The 18,054-nt window shown below is 56.3% G+C and overlaps 2 protein-coding genes across 3 annotated transcripts; both read left to right on the plus strand.

Annotated features, from left to right (window-relative positions):
- Positions 1 to 5,035: 5,035 nt before the first annotated feature.
- ISLR2 (immunoglobulin superfamily containing leucine rich repeat 2) lies at positions 5,036 to 9,039 on the plus strand. The gene is made up of 2 exons (XM_061999856.1): positions 5,036 to 5,237; positions 5,754 to 9,039. The coding sequence occupies exon 2, from the start codon at positions 5,760 to 5,762 to the stop codon at positions 7,854 to 7,856; it is 2,097 nt and encodes a 698-aa protein (XP_061855840.1). The 5' UTR covers positions 5,036 to 5,237; positions 5,754 to 5,759; the 3' UTR covers positions 7,857 to 9,039.
- Positions 9,040 to 12,372: 3,333 nt separating this feature from the next.
- Positions 12,373 to 16,480, plus strand: LOC104555442 (immunoglobulin superfamily containing leucine-rich repeat protein). Of its 2 annotated transcripts, none has more exons than XM_061999774.1 (2): positions 12,373 to 12,479; positions 13,901 to 16,480. In XM_061999774.1, exon 2 carries the CDS (start codon positions 13,909 to 13,911, stop codon positions 15,157 to 15,159), a length of 1,251 nt encoding a protein of 416 aa, XP_061855758.1. In that variant the 5' UTR covers positions 12,373 to 12,479; positions 13,901 to 13,908; the 3' UTR covers positions 15,160 to 16,480. The 2 variants fall into 2 exon arrangements, with proteins under 2 accessions (XP_061855758.1, XP_061855757.1); XM_061999773.1 differs by lacking the exon at positions 12,373 to 12,479 and adding an exon at positions 12,655 to 12,674.
- The last annotated feature ends 1,574 nt before the right edge of the window (positions 16,481 to 18,054 follow it).

The following is an 18,054-nucleotide window of genomic DNA, read 5'->3' on the forward strand; positions in this document are numbered from 1 at the left end:
CAGCCCCGCAGCCCACCCATGGTGCCTCCCGTACCCCGCGGCCAACACCGGGGCGGCTGGTCTGCTGTGTTAGGGGGCGGGTTGGGGAGCACTGGGTGGCTGGAGGTGGGTGAAAACGGGCGGGAAAGGGATGCGGTTGACGGTCTCCTCTCCGAGAGGATGCGGTGGGAGCTGCCAGGTTTGGAAAGCTGGGGGCAGACGGGGAGGAAACGTGACTCCCATCTTCCGGGAGTCCCCCAGGAACAAGCAGTGACCCAGACGGTTGGAGTTGGGTCTTGGACAGAGAGACAGGGGTAGGCAAGGGGGCTGCATCTTCCCTGCCTGTCCTACCTCTACCTTCCCTGGGCCAGGGAAGAACTAGACAGGATGCAGCAGCACACGGCAGTTTACAGGGAGCAATCCCAAGCACATTCCCCCCCCACCCCGCCCCCGCCCCAATAATAAAATGCTGCCTCACCTTGGGGATTCTGGTGTCTGAGACAAGGTAGTATACTGGCAGCAGCCCCTACAAAGGGGCACAGGCAGAGGAGGGCAAACCCCATCTGTCTGCTGTCACCAGCCTCATCAAAATCTTGTAAAACAATAGCAAAATCAATGGGCCACAGGAGCCACATTTGCTGTTTCTTTGCCCAGAGCTGCTGTAAAGCTCATTCATCCGGCTACAAAAGGGTTTGTGATAGCAGGGTGAGTGAAGCAGTGCCCAGCAAGCTGCCTTGGAGAAAAACAGCTCCCCAAAAGTCCCACCAGCTTCTACCTCCAAGAGTCAGCTTCTCCACTTGGTCCAGCCCTTCTCAAACCTCCCAGCCATGGAAATGCCCCTCCAAGCCAGAGAGATAAGGAAGAATCAGAGTCTCTCTGTTTGGGGTTGGTTTTTTTTAGAGCAATAAATAACTTCACTGAATTAAGCGAATCTCCTGAAATGATATATAATATGCTGCTTGCTTGATCGGCTGTTATTAATAATGCATTGCTCAATCTAAACCATTCATGCTAGCCCTGAGCAAAGTGCTTTGGGACTTGGGGGAGGGAGGGGAGAAAGCAAGAAGGAGCAGCATAAATCCTTTCTGTTTATGAAAATGGATTTCTTTCCCCAACAATCATGCAAAACTAATTAGAGTCAGAGGGCCAGTTCCTCTGCATCTGATTGTGCCCTGTGAGATCAGTCAGGTTGGCTAGTGAGGGTGAGTGGAAGGCAAGGCAGAGGAGTTGCCACAATGAGCCAGAGAGGTTGCCTGGATTATGTTTCTAAGAACAACATCAGCCTGATAACATCTGGACAGGTTTGCATCCCAGGGACCACCTGGGATGATAAAGGATGAGGCAGTCAGGACTCTTAAGTATTTGGAGAAGTGGTGAGGTAAAGCTAAGGGATGCTTTATCTAGATGGCAGGGGAAGCCACATCATTTCTAGCCAGGTCCTGCAGCCAGGATGCTCCCAGGGCAGTGGCTCTTGTACTCACTTGATCTTGGAGGAGCTGGTTTGGGATTGAAGCTAGGGAAGCCAGAATAGCCCAAAGTAGGGGCTCAGCCTTCTCCTCCTTAAACAAGCAATGCCCGTGATCGGCATGTTGTGTGGGGGGGGCTCTTCCTGCAGACACATGTTGGAAATCAGTGGTGTCAATCAGAAATCCCCATTGCCTGCAGTAGCGAGACAGTGATTCCTGCATCTGGGAGGCTGTCGTCATTTCCATCAGTGAGAGACCTGTCCCAAGACCTGCCCCAGATTCTATTTGTCATATGTTTAGGATCATACTGAAACTTAGGGTGCCTGGGGCTATGGCAGGTGTGGTATGAGAAGGAGAGATTGACAGAACCAAGCCTACTCTTCCAGCCACCCACCCCTCCATCCACCCACTTACACATCCATCCATCCATCCAATCACAGAGTCATTGACGTTGGTTGAGCACATCAAGTTCAGAACCCAGCACCGTCTGGGCAGCCTGTGCCAGAGATTCACAACCCTTTTGGGTTTTTTTCCTAATCTTCAATTTAAACCTTCCCTGGAACAACTTGAGGCCATTTCTTCTTGTCCTGTTGCTTGTTACTTGAGAGAAGAGACCAACACACACCTTGCTACAGCCTCCTGTTGGGCAGTTGCAGAGTGATTATGTCTCCCCTCAGCCTCTTTTCTCCAGGACGAACACCCTCAGTTCACTCAGCTGCTCTTCTTCAAATTTGTGCTCTAGACCCTTCCTCAGCTTCATTGCTCTTCTAAGGAATGGTCTGGTCCTCATAAGAAGGCCTTTAGACTCCAAGGCAGTCTCCACGCCCAGGAGGACCAGAGAGTCTCCGCCCTTGCTGGCCATGCACTAGATACTGCTGAAACCAACTGGGAATGTGTGTATACATCCATCTATCCATCCATCCATTCTCCACCATCCTGTCTTGGAGCTCTCATCTGAGGTGACTGAAGAGCTACTGCAGAGAACTGTGATTACTCTCTGTACTCAGCCTGTTGCAAACTGGTGCACAAGTGGTGACACGAACCCTACAAGTCATGTTGCTGGGGAGGTGTGACCATGAAAAGTGGATGGATGGTGTAATCCATGCCATGCTGCTTCATGCTATGATGCCCTCCCAAGTGTCCAGGTTATCTGCCTCAGGACTAAAAGAAGGATTTGTAATCCATCCCATCATATGTGCCTCATCCCCTGACCCATTTCTAGCACAACACACTGCCTCCAATGCTCCTGAAATTGTGTCACCATATCTAGGACACTTGGGTTTCTGCCTCTTGCATGATGAATGAAGGCATCTTGGGAAGAGCTCAGCATAGTGCAGTGGATAGCAGCCAAGCCAGAACAAAAGAGTGTCCTCTCTGTGTTGGCCATGTCCTTGTGGCATTTTAACCTACTTCCATGCTTCTCAAAGCAGGCCTGCAGTCCCTATGTTTCTCATCTGAGCTCTGCAGCTCAAATTCCAGCCATGGGTCAAGACAAAGAGGGGCTGACACAGGTCCTGCACGGCAGCATGGGGAGCCTGGGACATGCGGTAACTTGACACGGAGCAGTGAGGGATGAGGAGCAGTGGGAGTACATATCCAGCCTGCTTGGAGATGCTGAGCTCCCAGGGTGCTGCCCCATTGGCTGCAGGGCTCCCTGCCATGGGGCTTAGGAGAGGCTGACAGGCGGTGGGGATGGAAAGGGTGTGAGTCATGGCTCAGCCCCAGAAATACTGACAGCACAATGATGGTTCTAATTCCACTCCAGCAGGAAGGGAGACAGAGATGGTGATGCCTCCCTCTCATTTGATCCCTCTACAGACCCCTGTAGCCCCTGTAGCTCTCCAAAACGAGGTCGTCTTGTCCATCTGCCCGGGACAGTCCCCTGGACCATCCCCAGGCCTCTTCTAGGAGATGCCAATTGAGTTGGGCCAAATCTGTACCAGGAAGTGTGGTGACAGCCATGCTGTGAGTGGCCATGGTGCAACACTTGGACAATGTCAGTTCACTTGCATGGAAAGGTGTTTTCAGTGGCCCTGTATCCCCCAAGCATCTATATTACCCATCCCCAGATGCCCTCAGATTGCGAGGCTGAAGGGAAACTGAGGCAAGTCTGCAGCCGTGATGGTGCCCGGGCAACAGGTGTCAGGCTGGGGGAGCTTCCGACACGGCTCCTGCCAGGGTGGTGGTGCCTGGAGCCGGCAGCATGAATAAGACCTGGCATTTTGTTGTCAAGCAGTTTCCACTCCCTGCCTCTCCAGCCATCTCACTCCGCTCCACTCCCTCCCTCCGCTCCTTGTCCTTGGGAGAACACGCCCATCCCCGTGGCCTCGGGGCGGGGATGCGGAGCTGGTCTGCCCCCCGAGGGAGAAGTGACTAGGATTTTCTCTGCCTGCCAGCAAGCAGAGAAGCGGCAGAAAAGCAGTGAGATACTCCCCAGACCCCGGACCCGCCCCGGGATGTGCGCAGCCCGCACAAGGAGGGGATGAAGTAGCCACAGAGCCGCAGCTCTAGGCGGGGCCGGTGGCTGTCGCTACAGAGACGGGTCGGGGACACTGGGAGGACGGGCTGACCCATCTGAACCCGCCCCGGTTCCCCCCTCGGCAGAGCTCCCGGGTGCAGCGGGAGCGCAGAGGGAGCGATGCTGGGGGGCGGAGGGGATGAGGGGAGGCAGGAATCGATCCCACTCACAAAATCAATGATTTATCGTGTTGTTTTATGGATGGAGGAGAGGCGAGGGGCAGGGCCGGGAGTGGTGATGGGGAGAGAACCGATCCCACGTCGAAGCGATACTGCGAAGGGAGCGGGGGCTTACACTCCGTGTTTTCCACGGGGTTGAAACCTTCAGGAGGAAGACGAAGGAGAACGATCCCATCCCGGGAACCCCTGGCAGTCACCCTCCTGCCCTCCCCCGCCTGCAGCCCCGACATCTCCTTCCTCTGCCTTTCAAATGCTTAAAAGCTTGTCGTATTCAGTTAGTGCCCTGCCGAAGGAACTACCCTCACCCGGGACATCCCACCCTCGACGGGGAGTGCTGAGGCGGCGGCACACGCCGGTACCGCATCGCCCTGGCGGAGGGGGCTGGGGGTTGGTGGTTACCAGGAGGGCTGGGTTAGGTCCCGAGCCCCTCTTCATCGTCCACAACCCCTCGCCAAAGGGCTGCGGCCCCACCATGTCCGGGGAAGACGTGGGTAACCGTGTTCCGACGGCATCCCGGTCCCTCCGGCGTGGGGAGGAGGGCACACACCAGGAGAGGGGACCCGGAGGGAAAACGAGGAGCGGGGCGGGGGGGGGGTGGATTATGGCTGCTGCCAAATGCGTGTGAGTTGCACTCGTTTCTCTGCGGAGAAGGCGTTTATTATGGTTATCATTTGTTTTTGGCGGGGGGGGGGTGTGCGGTGACGGCCGCGGGAAGCAGCCGGCTCCGTCCCCGCCGGAGGCTGGCGAGCGGCGGCGGTGGGTGGGTGGTGGGATGGGAAAGGGGTGGCGAGGAGGGAGGGGGCAGCCGTGGCGGAGGGGGAGGCTGGCAGAAATGCTAATTCCTCCCTTCGCTCTCGCCTCGGCAGCCCCAGTGCCCGTAAGGCCCCGCTCCGGTTCGCAGCTCAGCCCAGAGAGGTGCGGAGGGTACGGGTGGGGTGTGTCCCCTTCCCAACCTCCTCACCGCGCCCCTCATCGTCGTATCCGGGCTGGCGGAGGCTCCTCCGTGCTAGAGGGACGGGGTTTTGGAGGAGGATGCAGAGAACCGGTAACGCCAAGGAGAAGGGCTGCGTGTTGCTTCACGCTACTTAGGAGCGGGTAAGGTGCGGGGTCACCTCCGGTGCGGCGGGAGGGGAGAAGGAACAGAGGAGAAGGAAGGGGGAATCAGGAAAATAGGGAGGGCGAAAACTGGGAAGAGGCAGAGGAAGTGAGAAAGTGGGGAGAGGAAAAGAGTAAAGGTGGGAAGGAGAAAGAAAAAGAAAATAGAAAAAGGAGAAATTAAACCAAAGAAGAGGGAAAATTAGGGTGTTTTTTTGCGGAGGAGGGGGGAAAGAAAAGGGTGAACAAGAAAAAGAGTGTGAGAAGGGTGGAAAGAGCCGGGGGGGGAAAGGAGGGAAACGGGGGAGAGGAGGGGAAGGAGGAAGAGAGGATGGGAAGGAGTGAGAGCCGAGGGGGCGGCAGCGGGGGGAGACAGGGCACAGACAATGGGGCGCGGCCCCATCGCCGCCTCTCGCCGGGAGGGGAGTGGGGCCGGGAGCGAGGCGGGGAGCGGGGGCGGGAGCGGGGCGGGGAGCAGGGGCGGGAGCCCTGAGAGACCCCTATGTGCCTTGACAGGCGGAGATGGCCCCACTGCTAGCCCTGGGGCTGGTGGCACTGCTCGGCCTGGCCCGGGCATGCCCTGAGCCCTGTGCTTGCGTGGACAAGTACGCCCATCAGTTTGCCGACTGCGCCTACAAGGACCTTCAAGTGGTGCCCACGGGGTTGCCCTCCAATGTGACCACCCTCAGCCTCTCGGCCAACAAGATCACCTCACTACAGCAGCGTTCCTTTGTGGAGGTGACCCAGGTCACCTCCCTCTGGTTGGCACACAACGAGATCCGCTCCATCGAATCTGGTACCTTCGCCATCCTGGTGCAGCTGAAAAACCTTGACATCAGCCACAACCAGATCGTGGACTTTCCCTGGCAGGACCTCTACAACCTCAGCGCTCTCCAGCTGCTCAAGATGAACAACAACCACATGGCTGTGGTGCCTCAGGGAGCCTTCCACACCCTGAAGGATCTCCGGTCCCTGCGCATCAACAACAACAAATTCACTGCGCTTGCTGAGGGCATCTTCGACTCGCTTAGTTCCCTCTCCCACCTGCAGATTTACAACAACCCCTTCGAGTGCTCATGCAAGCTCCAGTGGTTGAAGAAGTGGATGGACAGTACACTCATCTCCATTCCCGAGAAGGACTCCATCACTTGTGCCCTCCCAGAGCAACTCCGAGGAGTGCCAGTGGGGAAGATCCCAGACATGCAGTGCACCTCCCCCACTGTGCAGCTCACCTATTACCCCAATCTGGACACCACAGAACTCTTTGACGGGTTCACCCTGACGCTGCACTGTGCTGTGACAGGCACCCCACCGCCTGAAGTGAGCTGGAAGATTCGCACCTCCAGCCAAACCCTGGAGCTCAATGGGAACCCGAAGGAGAATGCTGGGAAGGACTTCCCCAAACAGGACCCTGAGCGCTTCTTGGTCTTCAAGAATGGCACGCTGGTGATTCCCCACCTGAGCAAGCGGGAAGAAGGCACCTACACCTGCCTGGCCACCAATGAAATAGGGAGCAACCAGACTTCAGTCAACGTGGCTGTGGCAGGCACCCAGAAATACCCACTGCAGCCTAGGAGGGACACGCTGGGGGGTAAAGTACACCCAGGTGACAAGAAGCCTGGGGCCAAGGGAGCAAAGAACAGTGTGCTCATGCCAGATGAGAGAAACAAACCCTTCAGTCCTACCCGGCAGAGCCAGCCGTCTTTGGCAGCTGGGACAGAGTCCGTGGGAGATGGGCAAGTCCCTTTCCAGCTTCCACCATTTGAGAAGAAGTGCGGCTTCACACAAACCAGCAAGTACATTTCCAACCACGCCTTCAACCAGAGTGGTGACTTCAAGCAGCACACGTTCGACCTGGGGGTGATTGCCTTAGATGTGTCGGAGCATGATGCCCGGGTGCAGCTGACGCCCACCTACCTGCAGCCCGAGAAGGTCCACCTCAGGATCCTCTATCTGTGCCAGGAGAGTAGCCAGGGCCACGCCTTGGTCCAGTGGTCCAAGATTGAAGAAGGGGTAAATTCGTACTGGTTCCAGGGCTTGAATCCTGGCACCAACTACTCTGTGTGTCTCACCTACTTGGGGGAAGACTGCCAGGTCCAAGTGGTTTTCACCACCAAAAAAGAGATCCCCTCGCTCATCATCATCGTGGTTGTGAGTATCTTCTTGCTGGTGCTGGCCACCTTACCCCTGATGGGGGCCACGTGGTGCCATCTCCTCTCCAAGTATCATGGAAAGACTTACAAGCTCATTATGAAGGCCCAGAACCCGGACCAGATGGAGAAGCACATGGCTGCTGACTTCGACCCCCGTGCCTCCTATCTGGAGTCTGAGAAGAACTACAATCCCAGCGAGGTGGAGGAAGCAGACGTGGAGGAAGAAGATGAGGTGGGGGAGGAGGATGACGAAGGAGGCAGGCGAAGGAGGAGAGAGGCTGAAGGGGCTGTAGAGCTGGAGCGAGAGGAGAGCGTGGCGGCCAGCTCCATGGCAGAATCGCAATCCAAAGCCAACGGCGAGGAGTTTGAGGTCCGCTCCGAGTACAGTGACAAGCTGCCACTGGGTGCCGAGGCCGTCACCATCTCCCAAGAGATCAACGGCAACTACCGGCAGCGTCCCCGCTGAGCCAACTCTCTCCCCCTCCGCACCCCTCACTCCAGTCCCCACCTTCTCGCTCTCCCCTTCCCCCCCCCGCCAACCTCCCGAGGCACCGCCGCTGCTTTTCCTCCGAGGAAACACCGAAGTATCTTCAGCCATGCCCACCTGACCTTCCTCCTCCTCCTCCTCCCTCAGGTGGCAGGTCCCCGGGGAAGAGACTTGGCCCCGGGGATGGTCGGTGCAGGCGGGACATTTCTCCCAGGATTTCGTTTCTGTTTTGAGTACCGGCGGTCACCGGCGCTCCCGCCTCGGCGGCAACAGCACAACGACTGCCGGTCCCCCGCCCGCCTCTGCTGTCCGATCTCTCTCTGATTTCTTTCCTCTTAAAGGAAAAAAACGAAAACAGAAGGAAAAACGGGTAAAAGAAAAAAAACCCGATCTCTCAAAACCTTTTTTTTTTCCTGGAAACGATTCAGTCCCCGGCGGGTCCCCGGCGCTCCTCGGTCCGCTCCCGCCTCTCCCTCGGTTCCCGGTGAGTCCCCTCCGCTCCTCGGTGTGGTCCTGCCGCTTCCTGGTCCGACCGCGCCGCAGCCCGCTGAGGTCCCCGCCGCTCCTCGGCGTTACCCGCCCCGCTCCCTCTCCTCGCCGCTCCCCCGCGAGTCCCCGCCGGGCCTCGGTCCCGTCCCTGGCACCCCTCGGTGGGTCCCCATCGCGCTCCCGTACATCTCTAATTTCGCCGGTGGGTGCCGGAGCTTTGCGGTCCCTGCCGCTCCCCGGTGGTGCTCTCCGTTCCCCAGCGGGCTCCCCTGGTGCCATTCCCTCCCCGCTGCCCGCTGGCTGCCGGTGCTCGGCGGTGCGGTGCGACACCCGGTGCGCTCCCGCCGCTACGTTCAGCACCCGGCGGGGCTGGACAGCTCCGCGCCCCCCTGGGGGGCGACCCGACCCCCCGCCTTCCTCGTCCCAGTCCCGGTCCCCTCTCGACCCCTCGGGGCCCCTCGATGTGTGTTGGGTAGAGTAGCCTTGTAGCCAAGTGTCTGTGCCGTAGATGCGCCCGTGCTGCTGGAGGGCGGGCGGGCGAAGAGGGGTCCCGGCCCCGGAAGGCGAGGGGATCACTGCCGCCGCCCTCCCGCCTCCGGTCCCCGGGAGTTCTGAGGCCGGCGAGAGCCTCGGGCGTCTTTCTACGAGCTTCTGTCTGTGAAAGAGTCAATAAAAGGGATTGAAAGTGGAGCGGGGTCCTTGCTTGATGGGGGCGCGGGGGAGGTTGCGCCCGGTCTCCCCCTCCGCTGGCCTGGGCTCTGCCCGGTACAGCCGCCGGTGCAGCCGCGAGGACCCCGAGAAGGTGGGAGATGGCACGGAGACACGGCGCCGCAGCTTCAGGCAAAGCACCAACACCCACACTAAAAAGAAACACTTTTTGTTCCCCCTGCTTGCAATGCACTCATGTAGCCTATATGTTATATTTCTGTATTTCTGTATCTGCATATTATATATAATTTGGACTCGTACTACATTTATCGATGCACACGCACCTGTGCTGCATACACTTGTTTCATATATACACACACCTCATGTATACACACAAATAATTGTTAAACACACACATTTTGTATGGACTTGGTCTATACACACAACACAACGATACAGAAATACAGAATATGTATGAAAATATAACGAATCCAATCGAATAGCCCAAATTCAATAACTTAAATGTCATGAATATATTTGGTTAATAAACTAAATATATTGGATGCTCTGTAGACACACTCTATAAGCTCACTATAGAAACACAAACACTGTTTCCCTGGCACATATGCTTCTCTCTATGCACACAGCAGTACTCGTGTGCTATAGCCGTGCATATGCAGTAAGAATCCATACAGTATATACATACCATTTCTATAAGCTCTGTGTACCTATGCACATGCAATATTTATGTTCAATATATGTATCAATACATGCTGAATATCCACACCACCCATTGATACCCATGGTCTTTCTGCACGTACACATACACCCGAGGCTTGTCTCCTGTACACGCCCTGTAAGTAAGGACATACATGACTCTGTTCCTGGCCCTGTGCTGTCTCACAGAGTCACACAAGGGGTGTCAGGGGCTGTGGTTAGTGTCACCTTCATCCCCAAGCACTTCCAGCCCTAAGTCCAGGGGTGCTAAGAAGGTGCCCGCTGGATTTACGTCCCCAACTGTGAGCTCTCTCCTCTCGTCCCACTGATGATTTAAACCTACAATTACAGGGTAAAGATTTAAAGCTGCATTTGATTGCTTTTCTTATCTGGAGCTACAAAACCCCATGCCCTCCTAGTGTCTGTAGGCAGAATTCCGTCATTGTGCAGAAACAGTCAGCCACTCACCCACACGCAATGGGGGCCCTGGGGCCCCACTGAAGCCCCTCACCCTCCCCAAATGCAGCTTCTTCAGCCTGGAAGACCCCACTAAGCAAACACTCATTTTTCCATCCTCCAGAGGATGGCCTTCTATTTTAAATCCGACCTCTGCCTCTTTCTCCCGCGGCAGGGCGTGTGGGGGAAACAGACAAAGCGAGTCAGTGAGCAGAGGCAGTAGGCAGGGGGTTGCCCACCCAAGTCCCTCAAACCCCAGGAATTTGAGGCTGCTCCGCAGCAGCCCAGGTGTTTGCTTCAGGTTTTAAAGCCTCAAGCCAGGCAGAGACATCTTGTGTAGACAAATCCCCTTCTGTGGCTACACTTATAATTGTTTCACTCTCAGAAATGCATCAGGAATAGAAAAAGAACAACCATTTCTGCTTCTGTTTAATTAGAGACTAATAGATTTCCTCGTCTAACATATCTACAGGGAATCTCTCCGTGATGACCTGCCTACTGATGCTGGTTTACACTGAGGTTTGCTCATTTTCAGGAAGGCCCTAATTAGCACCCGGTGCCTTAAGGGACAAGAAGGGGTCAGGGCTGGAGCTCTGCATCTTCCCACCCCTTCCATGTCTAGGGGGAGTGGAGAGGGTTTCTTCTGGAAGGGTTAAAGCATCCCAGCAGGATGGCTCAGCCTCTCCTAAGGCATTAACTCTTCTGCAGAGCCTGCCACCAGCTAGTGGGCTGAGAGGGACCTGCCCACACATGACAGTGACAAGCTCACACCCACACAGCCCAGACTGTCACACACTTGTGTCATCACCTAAACTGTGGGAAGGCATTTGGCACTCTTTGCCCAGGACAGCCCCAGAATAAAGAGGTTTTCACACTCCCCCATCGCCATGTTATCTCCACAGCCACCCATGCTCTGCATCCTCTGCTGGTTCAGAGCCCCTGGTATCTTCTAGGTGAGCTCTGAAGATGTTTGAGATTTGCCTCACAGGGTGGGGGACAGGTGGGCCACTCACCTTCCGGTCAGACCTGCTCTGCTCTGGGGTGAGGGGCACCACTCATATCAACCCATGGTGGTGTCAGGAACCAATCACTACGTCAGCCTTGCCCATGAAAGCCTCACACCCAAAGAGGGACAGTGATAGCCCCCACAAATGCTTTGCAAAGCAGGTCCTGACCCCCACAGGGTCCTGATCCCCAGCTCAGCCAGAAGCCTGGCATGTCCCACAGCTGCCGTGCTGTGAGTCTGCCCGATGAACTGCTCTAGAGTCAAAACAGTCCCCTTCTCCTTTGCACAGCACCATTTTTAACCCCAAGCTTGTCCAGTCACAAGTCACAGCTGTGTCAGCGCAAGTGTGAGGATAGGGAGCTGTGGCTGGGCTACAGGGAGCTGAAGCTCTCCTGAGAGGCTCCAGTTCCTCCACTGTCCCACCTTCATTTTCCTCAAGGCCTTTGCCAAAGGAGGTCTGGCTTGCTCTGGGATGGAGGTCCTGGCCCCTCTGTAGATGCCTTGGCCTTTGTCCCAGCCCCACACAAGCAAGTTTCCTACCATAAATGTCCATGGTTTGGCCAGTGGGAGGGCAGGAAGCAAGAACCCGCTCAGTACCCCGGTCCTGGGTGCCCACCTCTGGTCCTGCCAGGCTGGAGAACGGTGGCTGCAGGATGAAGGCCCCATGATCTACTTAGATTTTAGCATCAGTTTGTTGCAGGGCAGAGCATACAGCTGTGGGTAACCTCCCTGTACCTCCCTCCAGCTGCCACTCTGATGCAACCCCCAGGCACCTACTCACCCACCCTCTTTCACACCGTGCCCGGGGCTCACATAACCCTGCATGGGGGTCACCCTGCTGCACCCAACATCCCAGAGCCTTTCACCTCCCTCTTTGAAGCAATTCATCAACCAGCGGTCTCCCTGTGTTCTCCAGAAGCTGCTCACCCTCCACTCTGTCCCTCAACTGTCTCCTGCAAGGGGTGAGACAGGATTCCCCAAGACGAGGGGCTTGGGGAGGTGGGGGGCAGAGGTTTGGCTGCTTCCCCAGCTCCGGGGACAGGGGTAGGGGGCCGGGGGCGGCTGGGCTCCGGCAGCAGCTCCGGGGGGAGGCGGGCGAAGGAAGGGCCCCCGCGGCCGGTTTTGCGACAGCGGGAGTGGGTCGGTGCCATGGAAAACAAAAACACCCGGGGGACGGGGAGGGGAGGAGAGGAGAAGCCCGACGAGGGCCGAGGCAGCCGGCCGTCCCGTGTTCCGCCGTTGCAGAGGAGCGAGGCCGAAAGGGCTCCATCGCAGCGAAGCTGCCGGTGAGGGGCAGGAGGGACCGAGGCGCGGGCCGGGGGAGCGGGAGGCGCCGCGGCCGCGAAGGGAAGGCCGGCCGAGCCGCGGCGGGAGGGAAGGCTGCAGGGTTATTCACGGCTCTGGTATGCGGCGTGCCGGCCCCGGTCACTCCGCCCCCGGGCTGCCTCGGCCCGTGGCGGCGAGAGAGGCGGCGGGGAGAGGTAACGGCCTCCCCCGGGGGAGCTCATGGGGTGGAGGGGGTGTGGGGTGGGATGGGAGTCGGGCACAGGGGCGCCCCGGGAGATCAAGAAATGCCCCGCCGCATCACTTGGTTGGAGTGAGGGGGACCTGCCCCCGCAAGCCGGGACTGACACCTCACTGGGCAGGGACAGATACAGGGCACCCCAAAATTACACCAGCCGGGGGCTTTAAATGCACCAGCCAAGAGGAATATCTGCCCGCCCCCATCTCCCCCCCCCCAGTACCCTCTCCCCCAGCGCCACACTGCTGAGCTCTCACCCTTCCATCACCCCCACAGCCTTCGGGGCTCTTTCCCCATCTCTTGAACCCTAGCCTGCAGACAGGACTCTTTGTGTCCTCCTTTACCCAGCCCCCCCCCCCCCCCCCCCAAATTGTGCAGGTCTTATTCAGCCTCTCTCTTGCCAAAAAAACATCTCCCCCCTCCTGCTATAAATGACAAGGTAGAGGACTAGAAGGAACAGCAAAACTTGCCTACAAGGCAGAGACAAAGGCGTCTCGCTGCCAGCTCCTTGCTGAGCTGCAGTTAACCTCTTCCCTGGTGGGACACAGCTTCCAGATACTGCAAACTGAGCAGGCACAGGCCCCTGTGCAAGGCACAAAGAAGGGGAGTAAGGAGTTAGCTTGGAAATATTTCACTCTAAAGACTTCCAGCAGCCAGGGACCCCACACTCTCTTGCTAAGAAAAAGCGCTTGAGAAGCTGGGTTTTTTCCATGACACGGAAGACTATGGAGATGGGGGGTTGGTTTGAGGTCTGAAAGCACGCTGAAAATCTCAACAACCTCATGGTTTAGGGGAAGGCTGGTTATGAAAGAGCTGTGGCTGCTGTTTCCCTTCAATCCAGCATCAACAGGGTCAACTCTGAACTGCTAACTCCCCCTTTTCATACCAAAATCTGAGAAAACAGCATCTGGGGGGGTGTGTGGGGGGGTGGTGTTTCATCAAAAATAATTTTCAAGTGGAGGAAGGCTCCCTGCTCATCTCAGGAGCAGAAGCCTCTGCTTTTGCTGAAGAAATGCCTTCTTCAGACTATGGAGTATTTCAAACAACCTTTTCCAGCTGAAGCACTGTGGATAGTCACATGGATGCTTTGCTCCTCTGCTGCTTCCCCTTAGTATTTGGCAAGAAAAAGCAGATCCTCATCTCGACTAGACTTGTCCCGTTCATTGCCCCCATCTCTGTTCCCAGGAGGAAGGATGAGGCCCCTGCTCTGCTGCCTGGGGCTGGCCACGCTCCTGGGGCCTGGCCTAGCCTGTCCCAGTGCCTGCTCCTGCTCCGTCAAGAAGAATGGGCGGCTGCTGGCAGAGTGTGCCTACAAGGATCTCCAGGAGGTACCTGAGGGATTGTCTTCCAATGTGACCATCCTCACCTTGTCAGCCAACAGGATCAGCTGGTTGGGGCCAGACTCCTTCGCTGAGGTTCCGGAAGTGCAGTCACTGTGGTTGGGCTACAACCAGATCAGGGTGGTGGCACCAGGAGCTTTTGCCCTGTTGGTGCACCTGAAGAACCTGGATCTGAGTCACAACAAGATTGCAGATTTCCCCTGGCAGGACCTCCGTAACCTCAGTGGGCTGCAGATCCTGAAAATGAACAACAACCAGCTGGCTGGGCTGCCCCAGGACGCTTTCTACTCCTTGAAGGACCTGCGCTCCCTCTGGCTCAACGACAACAAGTTGACCACCTTGGCTGAGGGCACCTTTGACAACCTGCCCTCCCTGTCCCAGTTGCAGATCTTTAACAATCCCTTCAACTGCTCCTGCAAGGTCTTCTGGCTGAAGAAGTGGACTGAGAACACTTCTGTCTCCATTACCAAGGGGGGGTCTACCCTGTGCGTAGCTCCTGGCAGGCTGAAGGGCAGGGCAGTGACAGATATCCCCGACCACCACTGTGTGGCCCCCTCTGTGCAGCTCACCTACCTCTCCAACCTGGACAACAGTGTCATGTACGATGGCCTCACGCTGACTCTACACTGCAGTGTGGCCGGCAGCCCTCTGCCAGAGATCACGTGGAAGATCCAGACCTCCAGCCGCCGCGTTGAGCTCAATGGGCCCAACGTGGCGCGGGATGGAAACGTCAAGCAGAGCCAAGAGCGTTTCTTGGTCTTCAAGAACGGCACCATGGCCATCCCCAAGTTCAGCAAAGAGGATGAAGGCATCTACACCTGCCTTGCTGTCAATGATGTGGGCATGCGGGATGTCTCGGTCAACGTGGCCTTGGCTGGGTCAGAGAACCCAGCTGAAGACCTGCTCCGAGATGACCCCCAAGCCAGCCACCTTGGGGGGCAAAGCTGCTACAAGGGTGATGAAATGGATCCCTCTGGTGCCGGAGAAAAGCTGGTGATTGTTTACCACATGCCAAGGGAGTCGAAGAGCAGGGCTGGAGGAGTGATGCCCCAAGTCCACCTGGGGACCCTCCTCCTGACTTTGGGTACTGTGCTCTGCTGTTAAAGGGGGGAGAAGGAAATGATATTTCAGGGGTTCCCCCTCTTTCTGTAGCATTTATCTTCACATAGTGCCATGTCTTTGCTGAGCTTCTGGTAACTGTGGGTGGTCAGGAGTCAAAGGGGGCTAAGATTCAGGGCCAGGGCTGGTAGCTAAACACTTCCTTAGATGGGGATCAGGGCTGAACTCCATTAGTTGAGAGCTTTAAACAAGCTCGGGTGATGGGAAGCAAATCCTCACTGTGCTGCCACTTTCTAGGTATCCAAATCTGCCACTTCCTGACTTATTTCCCTCCTGAGACCAAAGCATAACTGCAGGATTAAAATCCTCCCTCAACACAGTGACTATCACCCATCCCCAGAGCCCACCACCACAAGCCCTCTTCTACCCACAGCATCAAGCTGTGACCAGGGAGGGGATCCTCTTGCAAAGAGGATCCCATGAGTCCAGCAGCACCAAAGATAACATCCTCAACATGAGCGGTGACCAGGCCCATGGCCAGGTGCAGCCTTCCTACCACCAGCCTCACATGAAGAATCAGGAGCAGGACCAGTCTGAGAGTGGGGCAATAGCCTGGGCATGGGGTCCTAGGGGCACAGAAATATGATGGTAAGCAGGATGTGTATGGTAGGACTTGTTGGATGGGCCTACAGGCTTACATCAGGCCATTATTGCTAAGCAGGAGAAGCATTTCTGCAGGCTTCGTCCCTACAGGAGCACAAAGGGCTCCAGGGTGCCTGCACCCTCCCTGCACATTGCAGGATCAGGCCCTGCCACCCTCAGTACCTTTCCCAGATGTGATGCAGCTGATTTCCCCCCTGTCTCTTCCACCGCTGGAGCCTGTGGTCCTGAACGCTTGGCTGGGCTGGACCCACCAAGCTGCTCTGCTCCCACTCCAGCTCTGACCCTGGGCAGGGGAAAGGATTGGGCCCAAAGAGACCAAAATAATTTCCCAGTGCTCTCTGATGGGAAACTGAGCAAAGGCTGTATGATAGAGCAGGAGAAAGAAAGACTGGAAAACCCCAGATGACACAGAGAGAAGCTGAGCTGACCTATAAGCCGTAAACACACTCTTTTAAGTGCTTTAGCATTCCCACATGAGTCATATATGCCATACCCAGCTGTTGTGGGGTGCTAGGGGATCCCTTGTCTCATGGCAGGAGGCTGAGCATCTCCATCTCCCCCACCCCAGGCACAGTGGTCCAGCTCTCACACCTTCTGCCAACGCTCACCTGTGGGAGCTGGATGGACCCCTGCAGCGCCCCCCCCCACCTTATAACCAAAACTGTATGAACAGCAATAAATACTGTTGTGTTTTTTAAAACAAGCTGGTGTGTGCTTCCTCTCTGCACACCCCCAGACCCCATAGCATCCGGGCTTTGCTCAAGGGACACCCCCTTTCACCCCAAAGCCCTCCCTGTGCTGTAGGGATGATGACCCACAATGACCCTGGAGGAAGGATGCTCAAAAATCTCCCCCACTGATGCCTGCAGCAGGCAGGGGAAGGCAAGGGTGTCAAAATCATCTGAAAAGCAGCTGTGTCAGAACCTCAAGCTTCCACACAAGCTCTCCAGCCCCACAACTGGATGTCCAGCCAGCTTGCAGGGCAAGGAACAGGGCAGCTGAGGAGCTGCCACATGCCAGCCCTATCCGGGTATGGCGCCAAGGGCTCCATGGGGCTCCCGGAGCAGACCCAGCCCAGAGCCAGCCAGCGGCTCCTCGAACCAATGGCCTTTGATACTCACAGGCAGACACATATTTTTCCCATCACAGGCAGAGAGAATGAAAAACATCACGGCCCCAGCGAGAGTTTTGGTTTCATTTCATAAGATACAGCTTTTAACAACTTTTTTTTTTTCCCTCAAATCCCTTCCCTGCCTGCCTGGGACAAGGAAAGACAGGAGCTTATTCCTGCAGCCTCATCTGGGAACAGCGTTTGGAGACTGGATCAAAAAATAAGATTTAGCCTCTCAGCAGCCCTAAGCAGTGCCTGAAAGTCTGTGTCCACCCTGCAGAGCTGCTGCTCACCTCGGCTTTGTTCGTTTGTGGCAGTTTTCTCTCCAGAAAGGTGAATTCCTACCCATTCACCAAGCTTACCCATAGCTTTTATGGCAAATTATTAGTGATATTAGGTATCTGTCACTCATAACAAACAGGGCACCCTGACACCCAGCTCCCACGTGCGGGTGATATTGTGCTCGGCATCACCATTCTGACCGGCCTCGGCCAGTTCAGGATGCCACAATCCCCATCAGCTCCTCTCGTATTTGCAAAGCCATGGTGTGACCCAGACCTGAGTTTCCATTCCCTACATGGTCAATTTTTCGGTAAGGGCTGTTTTCAGCCACATCAGCCTCCTGAACCATGTCACCATTAGTTCAGAGGTTGGGTAGTGTGGACTGTGGCTAGTACCCCGCAGCCATACCGGTGGTGGGAGTTTTGAGAAGTGAGAAGCCACCATGAAGATGAGCTCAGTTCACCTCCAGGGCATCCTGCTTATGTCAAACAAGAGAAAGAAAACAAATATATGAAGCCACCTCCTGTCTTCCTCCCAGGGTTGTCATCTCTCACCTCAGCCCCAACCCCCTGCTTGCCAAGACATCTCCAGGAAGCCTTGGGCAGGGCTGTGTAAACAGATGCTGAAATCCAGCTCCACCCATAGCTCAGAGCTGCCAAAGATTTTAGGGATTACCAAAGCTGCCTTTGAAGCTCCAGAGGCTGGAGATGGGTTGGGGTGGGCTGCAAGGGGAAGGCGTAGCCTTTGCTTTAGGACATCCCTCAGCAGCTACAGGCAGGTCACGCAGCACCTAGGAGCATGGCCTCTCTCCTGTGCTCAGCCTGCAAACCCAAGCAATGCCTGGAGCTGGGAGAGCAGCAGGAACTGCACCTCGGGCTCCTGCT

This window comes from Colius striatus, chromosome 7 (genome assembly GCF_028858725.1).
Source record: "Colius striatus isolate bColStr4 chromosome 7, bColStr4.1.hap1, whole genome shotgun sequence".
In the NCBI taxonomy this organism is placed as follows: Eukaryota; Metazoa; Chordata; class Aves; order Coliiformes; family Coliidae; genus Colius; species Colius striatus.